The sequence below is a fragment of the Pelodiscus sinensis genome, chromosome 1 (assembly GCF_049634645.1).
Source record: "Pelodiscus sinensis isolate JC-2024 chromosome 1, ASM4963464v1, whole genome shotgun sequence".
Lineage (NCBI taxonomy): Eukaryota > Metazoa > Chordata > Testudines > Trionychidae > Pelodiscus > Pelodiscus sinensis.
In genome coordinates this window covers 291,997,389-292,016,939 of record NC_134711.1, presented here as the reverse complement: position 1 = coordinate 292,016,939, position 19,551 = coordinate 291,997,389, and the positions used below count along the sequence as shown (strand labels likewise).

At 46.4% G+C, this 19,551-nt stretch overlaps 2 protein-coding genes across 3 annotated transcripts in view; one reads left to right on the top strand and one right to left on the bottom strand.

Moving 5' to 3' along the window:
* MRPS31 (mitochondrial ribosomal protein S31) overlaps positions 1–16,751 on the bottom strand; it is a 39,327-nt gene extending 22,576 nt beyond the window's left edge. Inside the window, exons 1-4 of one of the 2 annotated variants that reach the window (XM_075919111.1) lie at positions 16,605–16,751; positions 12,137–12,433; positions 10,732–10,884; positions 307–456 (exon numbers count right to left, since the gene is read on the bottom strand). In XM_075919111.1, the coding sequence (XP_075775226.1) occupies positions 307–456; positions 10,732–10,884; positions 12,137–12,433; positions 16,605–16,693 (689 nt within the window). In that variant the 5' untranslated portion in view covers positions 16,694–16,751. Of the gene's footprint in view, positions 1–306; positions 457–10,731; positions 10,885–12,136; positions 12,434–13,181; positions 13,205–16,604 lie in introns of those variants that run through there. The other variant, XM_006124913.3, reaches the window with a different exon arrangement.
* Positions 15,934–19,551, top strand: part of SLC25A15 (solute carrier family 25 member 15) — a 48,982-nt gene continuing 45,364 nt past the window's right edge. The window contains exon 1 of the mRNA XM_006124918.4: positions 15,934–16,063. The gene's annotated coding sequence lies outside the window, so the exon portion shown is untranslated. The remainder of the gene's footprint in view (positions 16,064–19,551) is intronic.

The window sequence follows — 19,551 nt, the reverse complement described above, 5'->3', positions numbered from 1 at the left end:
TTTATCAGCTTATTAAAATGAATATGATCTTCCATACTTCTATTTTAATACTATATTTAGAAAAAACAACTACTCGAAAACATGTTTCTAACACTTTTATTTTTGATCCCTGTAGTATAATGCATCTATCTGGAATGTGGAGTCAGATCATTTTTGTGGAAAACATAGAAACTCGTGGAGAATTCTTCAGCTTTGAAATTTGGAATGTAGTTGGTGTTTCTTTATCATCATAAATTAAAAAACTGAACTGGTCATTATTTTATTGTGAGAAGGAGTATGAAGAGAAAACAGGAAAGTAAAAAGTACCTTTTACTTCCTGCCAATTCAGACAGGGAACCTTTTTGAAACAAGTCACCTTGCCGATCATCATCATCATCAAATGAAGCCTGGCGGGATGGCCTGGAAGCCGCATGGGTGAGAGGACGTTTCCCAATCTTCATGTCTGCAATAACGTTGCTAAAATCAAAAAGAAAATTAGAACAATGACAATCCTATAGTATGAAAAGATAGCAAGTTTAGTTACATGTTTTAATAAAGCAAGTTATTCTCAGTTGGTTTCATAAGCCTATACTGAGCAACCCTTTAGAATGAACTAGATAGCTCTACAAAACATTCATCAACATTCACTGAAATATTTGTAGTTTATTTCAGGTTGAACCTCTCTGGTCCGCCACCCTTGGGACCGGATCAGTGCTGAACCAGAGAACTTCTCAAACTAGGGATGTTACATTTCAATTAATCAGCTAATCGAGTAGGCAATGGAATTTCCATTGACTACTCAATTAGTTGATAGGGGGGGCACTTGCCTTTTAAATGTAGCAAAAGCTACTCACGGGGCTCTTGCTACATTTAAAAAGCAAAGGCACAGCTGGGAACCTGGACCGAGTGGGGATTCAAACAGTCCCTGCTCATGCTGGTCCCCAACTGCTATGCCTCTTCCCCCAGCACTGGTTCCTGCTCACCCCTTGTTGCCCCTGATACAGAGGCTGCGGGGAGAAGGGGGGGAAGCAACTAGTTAAGTAGTGACTCGACTACTCGATAAGCCTAGGCTTATCGGGTAATTGATTAGTCACTTAAATCCCTATGTCAAACCATGGGAGGTCAATACTGTCAAACATAAGAACAGCCAAACATAGATCAGACCAAAGTTCATCTAGCCCAATACCCTGTCTTGTGACAGTGGCCAATGCCAGGTGCTCCACAGGGAGTGAACAGAACAGGTAATCATCATGGGTACGTCTACACTTGCTCCCTAGTTCGAACTAGGGATGCAAATGTAGGTGACCGAAATTGCTAATGAAGCACAGATTTAAATATCCCACACTTCATTAGCATGATCTCGCCAGTGTGTTACTCTGCTCAATAGCTGATTCGAACCAGGAAGTGCACTCTAGGACGTGTTAGTTCAAACTAAACCCTTTGGTTCCAATTAATGTTACTCCTCAAAAAATGAGGAGTAATGTTAATTCGAACCAAGGGGTTTGGTTTGAACTAACACATCCTGGCGCACACTTCCTGGTTCGAATCAGCTGTTGAGAGGAGTAATGCGCCGGCGAGATCATGTTAATGAAGCACGGGATATTTAAATCCCCGCTTCATTAGCAATTTCAGTCGCCTACATTTGCATACCTAGTTGAAATCAGGGAGCATTGATTTAGATAGAGGCAATAAGATTCTCAGTCTTCTTCTCTATCCCCTTTTTAATGATACTTAACATTCTGTTTGCTTTTTTGACGGCTGCTGCACACTGAGTAGATGTTTTTCAGAGAACCATCCACAATGGCGCCAAGATCTCTCTCTTGAGTAGTTATGGCCAGGGCTCGCTGCTTGGCCTCACTGGGCTAAAATCTACTCGCCACAGGCAAGTAGATTGCCTAATTCGTCAAGCCCTGGTTATGGCTAAATTAGTCCCCATTATTTTATAGCAGCATTACCAATGCTTAAAATCGTCAAGCAGCATTACCAAGGCTTCCACTGTTTACTGGGCTCTTATAAGACATTTGGGGTAAATTAGAGCTAACCATCAGCTCAGAACACTGAGAGCCAGGTCTGATGGATGTGAAAAAAAAAACCCCCACCTTATGGGACAACAGAAAATTTGACTACACCCATGATATGTGGCCATCTGGCTAACTAAAATCATGCTGGGCTATGGATGTTGCCAGACCAGAGTAAGCTGAACTAAAGAGGGTCAACCTGTACTATCTTTAGAAAATACATTAGATATTAATACAAACAAGTGCAGCAAAAGGGAATTTCAAATGGCATAGATGCAGATCATGTGCTTGGAGGGAGAAGAACTTGGTGTGAGGAACATTGGTTCTCCTATGGGGAAAAAGGGACTGTATAGTTTGCATGGTTTCTATCTCTGCAGAAGAGGAACCAATTTTCTAGGGGACAGTCTGACTAGAACAGTCAGGAGGGTATTAAACTAACAACAAAAGTAGCATGAGAAAAGCGGGAACTAATGAGCACTCGTTTAACAGAATCTCCAAGATGCTGAGAACAAAATTAATCAACGCGTGAGGAATATGAAGTAAGGAAATTCTTCAAATTGCCTATATTTCCAGGGTAATACAAAAGGAATCCGAATTGTTCATCTAGAAGCAAAAATTCAATCTAGCTGGTATTGCTGAAACCTAGTGGGCATGTCTGCTCTTTTAGAATGTTTAAAAAAAAAATCAATGGTTAAAATCTATTTAGGAAGGACTGAGTGAGCAAAAGGGATTGAGGAGGACATTGTCAAAAATGTTATTACCTGTTTCTAAGTCACTGACAGAAGAAAATGATCTTGATCAATGTACTGTAAGAAACTAGATGGGGTACTACTTTGTGTCAGTTATAAGGACACAAACCCACACACACCCCACCCTCACCCGCTGCAGGCAGAAGCTCACTCCAGCCTGCCCCGGCGTGGCCCTCCCGCCTGCCCCAGTTTAAGTGGTTAACTGGTTAAACATAACGTTTAACCGGTCAACTGATTAAACAGGATTTTACATCTCTAGTCTGCTACAGACCACCAAATCACAGCAGATAACAGAATGACCATCTACTTATGCTCCTATCTACAATGTATAGAAAAAACCTACACTGTTACGAGGCACTTCAATCTGAGCAATTTACATTAGAAATTCTGAGCATGAGACATCCAAACATTTCAGCTGACAATTCTTTAACTCAAGAAGTGTTGCATTCAACACAGGAGAATTCTGTTTTAGACCTTCACAGATAGGAATTAATCACAGAACTAAAAACTGGTGGTAACCTACACACAAACATACATGTGCAATCAGAAGTCCATACAAGTAATAGTTGGTGTACACCTAATGCTTTAAAAGGACTAATTTCACAAAGCTGAAAACAGTTATGAGCCAAATAATTTGGGAGAAAGACTTTAAACAAAAAAATGTAAATGGCAATTGGGAATTACTTAAGAACATTTTACTAAATGCCAAAAATCCCACATGTGAGAGAATAGCCCAAACTTGATAAAACACCAAAATAATTTAGTGGAGATATGACAGCTATGAAATAATAAACAGGTATTTCAAGTGTAAGAAAGATGATGCTAATAGTGATAAATATAATTCTCGTGGAAAGGTAGAATTGCCATTGATAATCCAGAAAAGGCAGAAGCCCTGTATCTGAGAAAGCCAGATGATATAGTTATATTGTGATGATAGAATACTTTCCATTCCTACAATAGATCAGGCAGACATTAAACAACAGCTACCTGTTGATCTAAAAATCTCTTGCTTTAGCAGGATGAGGCAAAAAGTTCCCAGCTATAATCTAGAATGCTAAGCCAGGATTCATGGAATCTGTGAGCAGAATGATGCATCTGTAGGCAGAATTGGTCTCCGGACCAAAGGAAAGCCCCATTAATAAGACACCTCTATTAGAAAGCAGTATTATCTAGTGTGAAATGTCCCTATCCTACAGTATCACAAACTTGGTAGACCTGATATTCCTACCTCTTTTCCCAACTAATGTCATGCATGCAGCTAGACCCCGGGGGAATTCTGCACCACCATGTACATGTATGATTAATATGCCATGCGTAATTTTTCCCCCCACAGAAAATAACTTCTGCTGGAAAGATGTTCAGTCCTGCCATCTGTGCACCAGGGAATGCTATGGTGCTGGAACAGAGCAACTGTTTTGGGGCAGGAGCAGCCACAAAGCCATAGCTGCCAACACCTAAGGGAAGAGGTTGTCTGCCTGTCAGCACTATGCCTACGAGCCAGGTCAGGAAACAGGGGCTACAGGCGGGGGAGAAGAAGAGAGACAGCTAGCATGGGGTTGGATGGTCACTGACTGGGTGGGGTTCATAAGGACTAATGGGCAAGGACAGACTGGGGTAGGAGATGAATGTGAGTGGAGATGCTGGGCCACAGGAGGACAGGGAGAGGAGCTGCAGCATGTAAATAACAAAAAGGTGCCCTAAAATATTTAGAATTTTGATTTTCTAAGATTAATTTTAAATCTGACTAACAAAAGAAGTTCAGCTCCTCTGCATCTCTCTCATTTTACCAATTATTATCTGTTAATGTTATTCCTGGCATTTGTGAGCTAGAGATGATGCAGAGAATGCACACGTTTTCTGAGGGTCTGACTAACGTCATGCAGTCTGCCCTTTGCCAGAAGTAAAGTATTTCTTCACACAGTGAACAGTCAACCAGTGGAATTCATTGCCAGAGGATGTTATGAAGGCAAGGAACAGGGGGTTCAAAAAGAACTAGATAAATTCATGGAGGTTAGGTCCATCAATACTTATTAGCCAGGATGGCTAGAAATGGTGTCCCTAGCCCTCTGTTCGTCAGATGCTAGAAATAGGTGTCAGGGGAGGGATCACTTGATGATTACCTGTTCTGTTCACTCCCTGTGGGGCACCTGGCATTTGCCACTGTCAGAAGACAGAATACTGTGCTAGATGGATCGTCGATCTGACCCAGTACAGTCATTCTTATGTAGTCACAGACTGCCCAGTCCTACTGTTTTACTTGACAATCATGCTAAAAGGATATAATGTTGTATTATATAGATCACACTCCCTGTGAGTAGCTAACTGCTATGGAGCTGGATTTCTTTGGCCAAACTATATTCTGGATATATGGCACAGTTAACACATGCATTCCACAGTGTCACAATTTTGCATGGATGGGGTCCTAATGTTACTGTGTCAGTGGTGTCTGAAAGGTGTGCAAACAGGATTTCAGAATAGCTTTTAAAACAAGTGATTGTGTGGTATTATGCCAATCATGCTTTTTATATACATACAACATTTCCTCTAGCACAGGGGCGAGCAATAATTTCTGGTGGGGGGCTACTCCAAGATTTTGGAAAGTGGTCAAGGGCCGCACTCTCATAGAATATAAATGGAGATGCAGGGTCTGGAATAGAGGTTGGGTGCAAAAGGGAGTTTGGGGTAAGGACTAGGGTGCAGGAGGGAGACTGGAGTCTCAGAGGGAATTGGGATGAAGCAGGCGGTTATGACCTAGGGCAGGGGACTGGTGTTTGGGATGTGACTTAGGGTAGGAGGGTATTGTGATCTGGGGCAGGAGACTGGGGTGCCAGATCTGAGAGGGGGTATGAATGTAAGAAGGGGACAGAGGGTTTGGGTATGCTGATGGGGGGGGGAGGGGAGAAGGAGCAAGAAAGGGCTGGAGTGCCAGAAGCAGGCTTTAGCCAAGAGATTTACTTGTCAGCTGCCAAACAAGCCTGCCTGCCTGCAGAGCTTAAAATGTTTCCCAGCCAGCCAGCCTACTTGCCTGGCCATGTACTTTATGAATAACTGAGCCCAGGAGAGGGGGTGTGATTCTTCTTAGCTGTCTGTTATTGTAACAAGCAGCTCCCATTGGCCAGTTTCTGCCAGAAACCGGCCAATGGGAATATGCTGGGGTCGGGGCAGCTCGTAAAACTTCCTTCCTTCCAGTTTCAAAACAGAAACAGAGCCCTTCAGCTGCTTTTCTGCACAGTGCACGGGGCTGTGGGACAAGTTGGGGAGCCTATGTGGGATTCCCCACTGCCTCCGCGGACCAGATCCGGCCCGCAGGCCATATTTTGCCCAGGCCTGCTCTAGAACATTGAAGAAGAAACAGGAAATTAACTGGAAAAAAACAAAACTAGACTTCTTTCAATAAGAAAAGTAGGAAATGGAAATTCTATCCCCCAGTTAATCCACTGTGTGTATGTATTGCAGATGTCTGGACAGGAATGATCACTTGCACTACATGGATTAAAAAGAAAAAGTGAAGGAGAATTCAGGATGCATTTTAGCTTTAACTCGGAATTCCTTTCCCTTCCTTGATTTAACTCTAACCTTTAATATTGCCAAATTGATTTTCCTATAGTGGTGGTGTAATTTCCACTGAGCAAAACTTCTTCCCACACACACAAATTCCTGTATCATTAATTTTTTCCCCTTCTAGTGAACATACTGTCCTCAATATGTCCACAAAACAAACTGATAGGAGAAGATTCTGTGCAACAGTGACATCCAGAGGACAGACTGTATGTTAAACACAATATAAGCTATGACTTCTTGACTATAATTATGATCTTTATTATAATTTAATACCTCAATCAGAATAACAATATTCTGATTTAGAGAAACAATGTTATATTGTACGGTACTTATGCTTGTGTAGCTATTTCAATCAATTAAATCCATCTCTGAATGTTTTACATTAACCATCTACTGTCTCAGAACAGTGGTACATTTAGTCTAGTGCAGGCCTGGGCAAAATACCCTCCACCGGCCAGATTCAGCCCACCAAGCTGCCAGATCCAGCCCGCAGACGCAGTGGAGAACCTCAGGGAGACTCCGTGCTTGCACTACAGCCTCCCACCCCCTAACCGCCTCTCAGAGAAGCAGCTGCTGCAGCTGTTTGTCTTTCACTCCTGAGCCAGAAGGAGGGGGGAGTGATGCGTCACATACTGGTCCTGCCCTCAACACAATCCCATTGGCCGGTTTCCAGCCAATGGGACCTGCTTGTCATCAACAGGCAGTTTGTGAAGCACCCTCCCCTTCCTCCCCTCAGACTCATAGCTAAAGCCAGTGCAGGGGTTGGGCAGGCAGGGGAGTCTGCTAGAGAAGGCTGCTGGCTGGGAGTCAAGCAGGTAAAGTCTCCCAGCCAGAGCCTGCCTCTGGGCCCCCCAAGCCTTTGAGTCCTACCCAATGTAACACAAACCCTCTGCCCCCCTTTTGTCCCCATATTCCCTCCTAGATTCTGCATCCCAATCCTCTGCCACAACCCAAACCCTCTGCACCCCTCCTGTACCTATATTCCCTCCCAGATCCTGCATCCCAATCCCTGGCCCTAGGTCACAACTTAAACCTCTGCACCCAAGTTCCCGTCTCCAGATCACAGCCCCCTCTTGCTGAAGGTCACAATCCCAATCCCTGCACCGTAATCACCTAACCCAGGTCACAGCTGCCTCCTTCATACAAACTCCCTCCCAGACCTCAAACCCTCTCCTGCACCCCAATCCCTTACTACAAACACCCTTCTGCACCCAACCTCCATCCCAGACCCCACACCTCCTGCATTAATATGGATGTGTGTGGTCTTTCACCGCTTTCCAAACTCTTGGAGTGGCCCCCCATCAAAAATAATTGCCTGTCCCTGGCCTAGTATGCTGTCCCAGAAGCAATCAGTACTTGATGTTTCAAAGAATGGCAATCCAGCCATGATGCATCTGGCCAACTGTATGATGCAGTATATGTGGGGGTGAGAAAACATGTCTTCCGAATATGGATGTTAGGGTATAACCAATTAACTAGTGAAATAAATTGCCTAGGGAGGTTGTGAAATCTCCATCTGTGGAGATATTTAAGAGCAGGTTAGACAGACACCTATCGGTAGTTGGTCCTGCTGTGAGGGCAGGGAACTGGACTCAATGTTCTCTTAAGATCCCTTCCAGTTCTAGTGTTCTATGAACTGTTTAACACTCAACTGGCTCACAGGGAGGTGGCTTCCTGCAGCAGGGCAGCGAAGCTTCCTCCCAGGTGCTGGGTGGGCAAAGGCTGTCCACTGCACTCTTGGGGAGGTGGCATTGCTGTGGCCCCACTCCCGGGGTGGCTTTGGCTGCAGGCTCTGCAGCAAAAAGCTTAGTGTAACTGCTAAGACTGTTAATAGCATTTTCACAGTTACCATATTACGCAATTGTTAACATCCCTACTTACAAACCCATGCAGACCAAAAATAATGAGTTCTCTCTCTTACACAGTGACAAACAGTTCTTAATTTCTCCAAGATTCTAAACTTTCATTAAAAGAAAAAGGAAGAGACGATGACTATATCAAATCATTTTACTTAGCTTGCAAAGTCTCAGACAGAAACCAACTTTTCATTCTGTGTACATAGTACCTAGCACATTGAGGCCTGACCTCTCTGATGCCACTGCTAACGAGGCAAAATAAATAAATAAATAAATAAATAAATGCTGTGAAATTAATCGTACAAATGTGAATAATATCTTAAGTAATATAGCAGTGTCTTCCAAGTCCACAGGCACAGTCCCGGTAGTTCTGATTAACTGATTAATCGAAATTTAACATCCTTAGTCCACAGACTGTGTCAAAGATTTCCAAAGGGGTCCAAATCTGCATTTGAAATTTTTTTCAAATAAAAAAAGGTTGAAAATCGCTGACCTTAATAATCCCTAAGGTACTAATACTCACAGTATCTTTTTCTATCAACCCTCTCTGGATATTTTACATTTCTGCTGAGAGGAGATGACTAAAACGGAACATATTTCTCCAGGGAAATGCATACCAATGTGCATTATCTAATGTTTTAGTTTCCACCACCACTTTTTAAATGCATCCAATCTTCTAAGTCTCTAAAGAGCTAATTTCATTTATCTGTTCACAACAATGGCTAGCTATTCTGGTGGATTCATTCACAATTTTCAATCAATATTAAATGATTACATAATTTTTCTCTTTCCCACTGACATGCTTTCACAATATGCATTACCTTAATACTTAACAAAGTTAACATTCATCTACCAATGTGCTTTACCACCATTTTGTTTTTGTGACCATCTAGATCAGCAGTCTCCAACCTTTTCAAGCAAAAGATCACTTTTTGAATTTAAGTGAAATCCTGGATCTACCTCAAACCCAAATACCCTTGTCCTACCTACTTCATGCCCCTTCTCCAAGGTCCTGCCCCTGTTCACTCCATCCTCCCTTCCTCCCCAATCCTCCCTCCTTTTTACCAGGCAGGGGCAGAGGGTTGGAGTGCAGGCTCTGGTCTTGGGCTACGGGATTTGGCGTTTAAGAGGGGCTCTGAGCTGAGCCTGGGACAGGGGTGTAGGAGAGGGAACAGCTTCTGTAAGAGTTTGGGTTCAGGGGGGGTCATGACTGGGGCAGCGGTTTGGAGCTAGCTTCAGCTAGACACTGCTTACCTCAGGTGACTGCTGGGTGGTAATGCAGTGGGGCTAAGGCAGGTTCACCTCTGCTCTGGCCCTGCACCGCTCCCAAAAGTAGCCAGCAGTCTCCCTCCATCCCAAACCTTGTTGTGCCCCCACTCCATTCTGGGGAGGTAGAATACAGGGTGGGAGGGGGGCACCCTGACATCAGCACCCCCTCCTCTCCCTTCCCTTCTCTGCACAGCAAGCAGGGACTCCCAGTAGGGCGGGGGGAGGCAGCTCCAAGGCAAAGGGCAGGTGATTGCACAGCAGTGGGGGGAGGGGGAGCTGAAGTGCTGCGCTTGATAGCCTCTTTGCCAAACCAGTCAGGATCATCTGTCTGTGGCTCCAAGATGTACCAGTAGATCCCAATCTACTGGTTGGTGACCACTGCTCTGCTACTCATTAGTATATTTACTGAATGCAAAAGGCCCTATAACTAATCCCTATAAAACCTCACAAATAACTTTTAATAAGTCTTATGAATCCACATTTCCTACCACTTTACCACTTAAGTCAATACCTGAATTTGCCCCAAATCTAGAGTCATTTTCATGTGACAATAAAAATAATCCTGTAAACTACTTTGTTACTGCGAACATGCACAATAAGAGGTCTCCACATTCTCAGTTGCTGAAGATCTAGTTTTCTGCTTTTTATTTAGCATTTTCTTTTGATAATATTTTCTTTTCTGAGCTGCTACACTGAAAGTAACAGAAGTCAGCAGCCTGTCTTTAGCCATCTCCAAATAGTACAGTATGCACTGTTCCATCACAGCTTCCAAATAAATGTTCCTTGCCTGGATAGAAGCTACATTTAAAGAAAAAGGAACAGTGCCAAGGAATGAGTTTATTGGAAATTTTTGATGGGTAGAGTTGACTATAAACAGAGGTTGCTTTACTTAGTTTCTAAAAGTTGCATTGTCATTAAAATCTACCAGTCCACATAGATGAACTTTCAGACTCTCTCTGTGACAGTTGATGAAAATGACAAGACCAAAAAAAAAAAAAATTCACCTAATGATACTTTATTAGCTCATCAAAAAAAAACACAACCTTGGGAAAATAGGCAACCAGAATTTTGAAAAGCTGCTCTGGAGGAAAGATGCCAACTAGATGGCTGAAAAGTTACAGAAATAATTTAGTATAAACAGACTAACTGCACCTCTGCTATTACCTTTTTAAAGAAGGGATAACATGCACAAGTATATCTCTTTCAAGAAGCTTTTCTGTATTAAATGCTCAACCACCTTAAATTAGACAATTTAATATTAGAGGCTTCAGCACTCTGGGAAATATGTAATCTACAGACCTTATGTTAGTCATTTCTCCTTTTTTCTGTGCATCAGTGGCTTCTTCATGCTTCCTTAGTAATGCAAGTAAATCTGACACTGTTCGTTTCCTGTCAAAAGGTAACGAAGATGCAACAGCAGAGGCGGCTTTCACCAGTTCTGGATTTAGAGGCCTGCTCCAATAAGAGACAACAGAGGTGCAAAATGTTTAGAAAACAAAATCAACATCTTATACATCATTATTTCACGAGTCATTTGTTATTGTAAATAGTTATGTTACATCTTATTGACTTAAAGGTAAGTTACATCCCATCAAAGAAGAGAATCATAGAATCCAGTCCCCTGCCCTCACAGCAGGACCAGGCACCATCTAGATCATCCCTGATATATGCCTATCTATCCTGGTCTTAAATAGCTCCAGTGATGGTGATTCCACAACCTCCTTAGGCAATTTATTCCAGTGTTTAACCACCATGACAGTTAGGAAGTTTTTCTTAATGGCCAACCAAAACCTCCCTTCCAGCAATTTAAGCCCATTGCCCCTTGTCCTCAAAAGGCAAGACCTGAGCCATTGCCTGCGTTGGCAGAGAAGTGAACCCAGACCGACTACTTGAAAGGCAGCCATGCTAACCGCTACACCACCACCCCTAAAGAAAGAGCCAGGCTTGTTTCAAGAAACTCAGGTTTGTCTCTTGCCTCACAAAACCACCAGAGACTTGGGGGCACTGCAGAGTTGGTGTTCTTAAGTTGTGGAAGGGATACCCTAACATCACTGAACCACCAACTATGGATTTTTGTTATCATTTAATTTAATAATCATGCAACTGCATAAAATCTTAGCAGTTACACAATTATTCAATGGGCCCCGACAGCGAGGCCAGTAGCCAGTGCACTCCCAGTCATACTCCCAGGGAGTCCCCTGCCACTGAATCCGGGACCACTGTGGACAGAGGCTGCTCTGGAATCCCGCTTGCCCCCCGCCCGCGCGAGCACACGCGCACACACACACACACACACACACACACACACACGCCTCTGACACAGGAGGCAACAAGGCAGGGCAGATGGTTCAGCGGAGCCCGCACAGACCGAAAGCTGGATCCCCGCATGTATTGGCCCCCACTTGCTACCTCCCCTGCTGTCTCTCTCTAAGAGGTAGCAGTGCATGGGTGAGGAGTAGCAGGCAGTTCTATGGGATTCTGTGCTCATGGGGAGCTTGCTTAAAAGAGGCAGCAGGGAGGGGAGGGAGAGTGTTTCCAGTCTTTTGGATTAACCAATAGGCCCAGTCTTCTTATTAATGAAAGGACTGTTTCTATTGAGGATTCATGTCTACAAAAAAGAGACATTTATTCCACTATTTATCCTACAGAATAATAGAGTCCATTTTGAAGAAGAAACACCTGAATTGGGCATACTGCATTTTACCTCTTAGCTTTACTGTCTGCTGTAGCTTTCTGAAACATGCTGCTTGCACTCTCCATGCTTTCTGGCTGGTCCTTGGTTTGCTCCTGGGTCTTCAGGGCTTTTAGCATCTGGAATTTCTTCTTTGAACTTAATTCTACTTTCATTTCATGAATGATGTTTAACAAATTCTTCTTTGAATTTCCTTGTGTTGTCTTCTCCTGATTCTCTGAAACCTTCTCAGCACTACTGTCTGTAGAAGTGGCAGATTCATCTTCCTTGTTGTAGAACCCTGTGCTAGTAAAGCACCTTTGTTTTGTACTAGGCAAGATGGGAAAGGGGAAAAGGTACAAGTTACACACAACAGCTTTGTTAATCAAACTGACCGGGCCTAATTTTTCACATACTGAACTGGATATCTTGAAGTGTACAATTTTACTCTGAAGGCAGCTCTGAAATCATTTACAATTCCATCTTTCCATAAATTTCCCTTCAAAAGCCTCTTTGTCCATCATCTCATTTTGCCTTACTTATTTGCAAATAATTATTCGCTTCCTGCATGGAGTGTTAGGAACAGTTTAGAAATCAATACAGGTAACCTGTAGCCACTTACAATGACTACTATACTGTATACTTTGAGTTTCTAGTTCTTCAAAATACTCTCTAAGCATTCAAAATTATACAAAAAGATATCCTTGTATTATTAGGCTACCTTGCTTGTATAGTCATTCAAGACAGAAAACAAGTTGTTCTGAAGTAACAAAATATTTCTTATTGAAAGTGATTAAATGTTTCCAGTGCCTTGTCAAATATACTAGTTTCCAAACCATGCTAACTTTTATCCCGTGCTTTGAGCATACATCTGTGCCAATAGACAGCATTACATTATTTCTCCCACCTCCACATTTTAAGTGCTGATGAGACCACAAATATATATATAGCAGTTTGACATTACAAGTTAGAAGAAGAGATGTGATCGTGTTTTACTTTTTATATGGTAAACTACATAACTGACACCACCAGCGTACGGATGTTAGTAATGTGCAGCCCCATTCTCTGGGAGCAATACCTGTTCATTGAGCAGTCTACCTTCTTGGGTGAGGCAATCTATTACAAATAACACTGAGGGCTGGGAAAGAAAATGACACAAAGGGACTCAGTAGCCCTTTAAAACACTTCATCACATCTCTTGTACCATAAGCCCAGTAGAGCTGGCACTACCATAAATTCCTTCCAAAGAAATAAGGGCTAAACCAGAGAGAAGTACTAGGAGTGTCCACTCGGGGACTTATACTGGTATAACAGTAAGGAGGTGTAAACTCATTCTTTTCTGTATATCCTGTAAATAACTTCTAGTTTAGAATAAGCCTTTAGCTTCTTTTTATCTCAGTTTCTGATCCAGAAAGATCAGGGTACAGTACTTGCCCCATCATTTGTGAAGATAACTACCTTAAAGATGTTTGGGGTTATAATGGAAAAGCAATACTGCATATGAGCTCCAATTGTGATGATGTGGCAAAAAGAGCCAAGTATTTTCCTCAGATGTAGAAATAGGCAAGTAATGAGCAGAAGCAGAGAGGTAATTTTACCTCTCCATATGGAGTCCACATTTTAAAAACAATGCTGAAAAATTAGAGAGGAAAATGAAGAGAGTGACAAAAGCAAGTCACAGGACTTAAAACAAGAGTCAGAGAGCTCAGTCTATTCAGATTACTAAAAAGATTAAGAAGTGACTGAATTACAGTGTATAATAGGGGTAGGCAAGATCCAGCCCAGCAAGCCATCTGATCCAGCCCACACTGCTGAAACCCCAAGGCTGTTCAAAACAGCTGGCGACCCTCCCCCCCCCGCCATGAGGGGCTCATGATGCCTAGTGGGAGCCACAAGACATTTTAAACAGCAAGGCGTACCCCTGGCAAATGGGGTGGGAGGGGACGAGAGACTTTGCATGCTCCCCTGTCCCCAGGACCTGATTGGCCTAGGGGTGGGGAAGTGTGTGAAATCTTTTGCCCCCTCTTCCCCACCAGGGACGTGTGGCGCATAGATAGAGCCACAAGCTGTTCAAAAAGGGGTTGGCAGTTTCCTCTAGGTGCCGCACGACCCTGGAGAGGGCAAAGGGGAAGAGAATTCGTGCGCTCCCCCACTCCCAGGTGGGGCAATCGGCCTGAGGGTGTGAGAGTGCAAAGTATCGTCCCCGCCAATAGCAAGGGGCACATAGAGGGAGCCTCCAGCTGTTCAAATCAACTGGCTGTTCCCTCTAGGCACTGAGGATGTTAAGTATCAGGTAACTGATTAATCAAAAAGTCGATGCATTTTTGCATTGACTATTTGATTAGTCGATAGGGTGTCTCCACCTTTGAAATGTAGCAACAGCCCCAGGGCTGTTGCTACACTTCAAAGGCAAAAGCACTGATGCCCGGGGTAAGCTGGGGACTCCCCCACTGACCCTGGGTTCCATGCAGTGCTGCCGCTTTCAAATGCCGAGGAGAGCCCAGCATCGGGCTCCCCACGGCATTCAAAGCGGCAGCGTCACACGGAGCAGCTGACCCCAGGCTCCGTGCGGCACTGCTGCTTTGACGTACCCCCACTCTTCTCCCCTCCCTTGCTGTCTCTATCTGATAAAGGCAGCAAGGGGGGGGAGAGGGAGAGTGACTAGTCAACTATCTGATAAGCATTTGTCCTTCTCATCCCTACTAGGCACCACATGACCCTGGCATGGGGGAAGGGGAGAGGTCATGCACTCCCCTGCCCCCAGGCTCTGCTCCTAGCTGTGATGATTGGCCTGAGGGCAGGGGAGCAAGCAAAGTCTAGCCCCCAAGGATGTGCCAGGGGGGTGCAGCACCTAGAGGAAACTGCCATCCATTCTGAACACCTGGTAGCTCCCTCTAGGTCAGGGATGGGCAATAATTTTTGGTCAGGGGCCACTTAAAAATGTTTGAAGTGCCACTCGGAAGGGGCTGGGCCTAAACGGGAAGGGGCAGGGCCAGTACGCTTCTGGGCTGCCCAACACCCAGACCATGATTGGTCTGGGGGTAAGGGAGCCCTTTTGCCCACCCTTCCCACTATGCACCCACTCCGCGCCCTGCCGCATGCTCCTTGCAGGGTGGGGATAGGGCGGGAGGAGACTTTGGGTACTTCCCCCTGCCCAATCAGGGTGTGGAGGTAGGGGGGCACTTGAAGCCTCCTCCCTCCCTGCGAGGAGCACATGGCACTTTGATGTGCCGTGCGCTCCACACAGGGCCAGGGCATGGCAAAAGAAGTTTTGCGCAGCTCCCCTACCCCTATGGCCTGGGGGTAAGGTGAAATGCCCAAAGCCTCCTTCCGCCCTACTCCTGCCCTGAGAGGAGCTCACAGCACTTCAATCAGGGCCTGGGGAGGAGGGTGGGAGGAAACTTCGAGTGCTCCTCCTGTCCCCAGGCCAATCAGAGCTTGGGGGCAGGAGAGCGTGTGACATCTCCTCCCACACTGCCAGGAGCACATAGCACTTTGAAGTGTAACGTGCTCCTCACAGGGGGGAGGAAGTTTTGCATGCTCTCCTGCCCCCAGACTCCAATTGGCTTGGGGGCGGGGGAGCAGCAGGGCCTCCACAGGCTGGCTCAATCAACTTGGCAGGCCACATCTGGCCCAAGGAGACCCTTTTGCCCACCCCTGCTCTAGGTGCTGTTTAGCCCTGGCAGAGGGAGGAGACTTTCTGAGCTCTCCCACCTGGAGGCCAATCAGGACCTTGGGGCAGGGGAGCAGGGGAGAATCACTTGCTGTTGAAAACAAATGATGTTTCCTGGTGGGGTGGAGGGAGTCCCCAGCAGCTTTAAACAGCAAATGACTTCCCACACCCCCCATCGCCGGGTCTCAACTGATCTGGGGCAGGGCAGCGAAAGGGTGGGCTGTAGGTTGGATCAAACAGCTTGATGGACTGGACTTGGCCCTTATCTTGCCCACCCCTGGCCTAAGGTAAGTGACTCCCAGCCAGAGCCTGCCTCTGGCACCCCAGCCCCTTCTAATTCCCAACTCCCTGCCCCAGATCACTGCTCCCTCCTGCCCTACGGCACCGCCCAAAAGAGGTCTTGCACAAGATCATGCCAGTGCAGACAGAGCCCTGGTGTAGGAGAACCTCCACAGGGGAAACAGCTGGGCTCAAACGGGGGTTAATCTAGAGCACAAAGGCCCAGCAAAACCCAAGAGCAGCTCACGCGCCTGCCCTGGGGAATTGTTTTTGCGATCGCATCGCCTCGTGCTCGCTAGTGATTCTCTCGCTCTGCCCGCGAGCCGCACGGAGACGCCGCGCGCACAACCCGGCTCTGCCCCCCGCCTCCCCCGCGACTCAGGGGCGGGACACGCGCCCGCCTGCGCTGCGCGCGCCGGGCCGCTCGGAGAGAGCAGCAACTGCCGCCCGGGCGCCGAACGGGCCGATTCCGCGGGGCGGGGCAGCAACGGCAAATCGCGGCCCCTGGGGGGCTCCCGGCAGCCGCGGCCAGGCCGCCCCGCGCCTCACCTGCCACATCCCGCCGCCCGCTGCGGGGCGCCCCCGGGGCAGGCGAGGAGCCGGGCGCGGCTCCCCCAGGCAGAGACCCGGCTCCACATCCCGGCGGCCCCCAGAGAGCCACCGTCGTCGTGTCCGCTCCTGTAACCGCTCCCCCGCCCTCACCTGGGTCCGTCCGGCCTCAACCTTCCGCCCGGAAACAGTAGCCAAGAAAACTGCTTCCGGGACCGATTCCCTCTAGGGGCGGACTCACGTTGTGCAAGCGGGAGGTAGCTGGTGCCAGCAGTTCCTGGCGCGGGGACAGTGAAAGGGGCCTACTTGGGGTGGGGGGGGGGGCGTGTGTGTGTTTTGTGCTGTTGCCCAGAAGCTTCCACGGCTGGCTTTGATACCTGGCACTGCCCTGACCTTGGGCAAGTCACTTTGCTCCTAGCCAGTTGGCAAACTGGTAAAAGGCTACAGGGATGCAAACGCCAGTACCGTGTAGATGACACAAGCTTCTACCCAGGAGGGCCAACCTCAAGAGATCAAAAATCATGAGGGTTTTTGCATGGGAAAGGTGATGGCAGTTAAGGAATGGGGGTTTTCTTTTGATTTTTGACCTCTTTGCTGACATCCCATCTACACTATGGCTATGTCTACATTGGCAAGATTTTGTGCAAATACTTTTAACACACGAGTTTTTGCATTAAAGTATTTGTGCAAGAGAGCGTCTACACTGGCATATGCTTTTGTGCAGGAGATGTGCTTCTGTGCAAAAGCATCCGTGCCAGTGTAGACGCTCTCTTGTGCAAGAAAGCTCTGATGGCCATTTTAGCCATCGGGCTTTCTTGCACAAGAAATTAACATTACCTGTCTACACTGGCCTCTCGCGCAAGAACAGTTGCTCAAGAGGGCTTATCCCTGAGTTGGAGCGTCAGAGTATTTGCGCAAGAAGCACTGATTTTATACATTAGAAAGTCAGTGTTCTTGCGCAAGTACTTGCGGCCAGTGTGTAGACAGGTGGCAAGATTTTGTGCAAAAGCAATTGCTTTTGCGCAAAATCTTGCCAATGTAGACACAGCCTATGTGTGTGAGAAAAGGAGACAATGATTGTGATCCCAAAACAGCATCACCCAGATTTGACCTGACTGCCCCTTCTGTCATGTTAGTGCCCAGTAGTTGTTAAGCCAACTCTGTATGTGGTGGACTATGTAGACCTTTCCATTACACACTGGTGGGTCATGACCCACCCTTTGGGAAACACTGGTATAAAAGATCCCACTTTCATAGATAGTCTGTTTATATATTCCCTTTACTTACGCCGACCATATGTTCGGGATTTTCCAGGACTGCCCTGAATTTAAATACTGCATCCCGGTGTCCCCATTAAATAGTAAAATGTCCCGGAAAGCCCCACCGCATCTAGCTTGTGGGGAAGAAGCAAGCCAGAAATGGCTCAGTGCACTGCCATTTCACTTCCCCCTGGCTACCAGAGTCTCACAAAGACTCACTCCCTAGTGCGGTGCAGAAGCAATGATCTCCACCTCCAACACTGCCAAGCATGTAGGTGGCTCCCTTGGCGCTTTGCTGGTGGGCAGCTGGGACGGCTTCCAGTGGCGTGTGGTTTCCAGAGTTGGGAATATTCTCCAACTTCCAGTGTGCTACCGCACTAGGACAAATCAGTCCAAACACCCCCACTCTCCGTGAACTGGGTCTGATGGGGGAGGTCGGGGCCGAAAGCCCTCTGAGGAGGAAGCTAGAACTCATGGCTGCATGGGCTCCCCTCTCTACCCTGCTGAGGGAACAGCAGCATGCTGTCTGGAAGCTTTCCCAGCTGCAAGGGGGCATGAAGTCAGGCAAACATCCTCCCTCATGCCCAGAGCCCCTCATCTCAATCCCCTTCACTCATTCCCCGCACTCCCAGCTTGCTCCTGCACCCTCACCCCTGACCAGACACCTACCTCCACCCTGCTTCTGCATCCACCATTGCTCCTGCACCCTCCATCTGGCCAGACATCCTACTCCCGGGCTGCTTCTGCACCCTACCTCCCACGCAGAGTTTGCAACCTCTCCCCCTTCTGCATCCTACCTCCCTCCCAGATCCTGCACCTCATCCCTAGCCCACTAGCTGGCAGCCCTGTCCTGCACACTGAACCTCTCATTTTTGTTCTCCTGCTCAGAGCCTAAGGGGATCCATAAAATCCACTAACTCGAGAACCTCAGAAAAGTAAATCTGGCCTATGTAAAGCCCTGAATCTCAGTCCTCCCTGTCCCTGCCCCTTGCCCTATGTGGCTGGAGTGCCAGGGGAGTGAGGGGTCTCAGTTGAGGGCCACACCAGTGAGGGATGGAGGTTTTTGGAGGAGGTATTTTGCTTCTCACTTGTGTGGTCTCCAACTGATTTTTCTGTGGGTCAGTGGACCCCGATCCAAAAACAGTCCTCCACCCCTGCCATAAATAAATAAAACATTGAAACCTTTTGTGTTGGACACAAATTAATATTTTACTTTGATAAACTAACATGAGAAAGTTAAAATGCTTAGTCTGTTTAATAATTTATATTAAACTGTTCTCCCTAGCTGCAGCACTAGCAAAATGGCTGAGGTGTAATTATGTAATTAACGGTGAGTTTCCATTAGCAATTGTTGGTTCACAGACAGGTTTACAGTAAGCCAGGTGTTCGATAGGCCAAAAAGTTTGAGAACCACTGAAATAGAGGCTCCTCCAGTTTTTCCCCCAGAGAGACTGCCCCGGGCTCTCTGCTACTCCACAAGAGCCCACAGAAAGGTGGGGTCTGTTACCCTGGTAGTGAAATCACTGTATCACTCCAATGTAGATGATGGATAGACTCTTTGTGAGTCTTCTTCATCCAAATAGTTGATGATTTAAACAGAATGTTAAGATGCCACGTGAAAACACTTGGAGCATCCACAGAGAGGCAGAATGTATTGTCTCTCTACAGAGAGGGTTGTCTTGACTTGT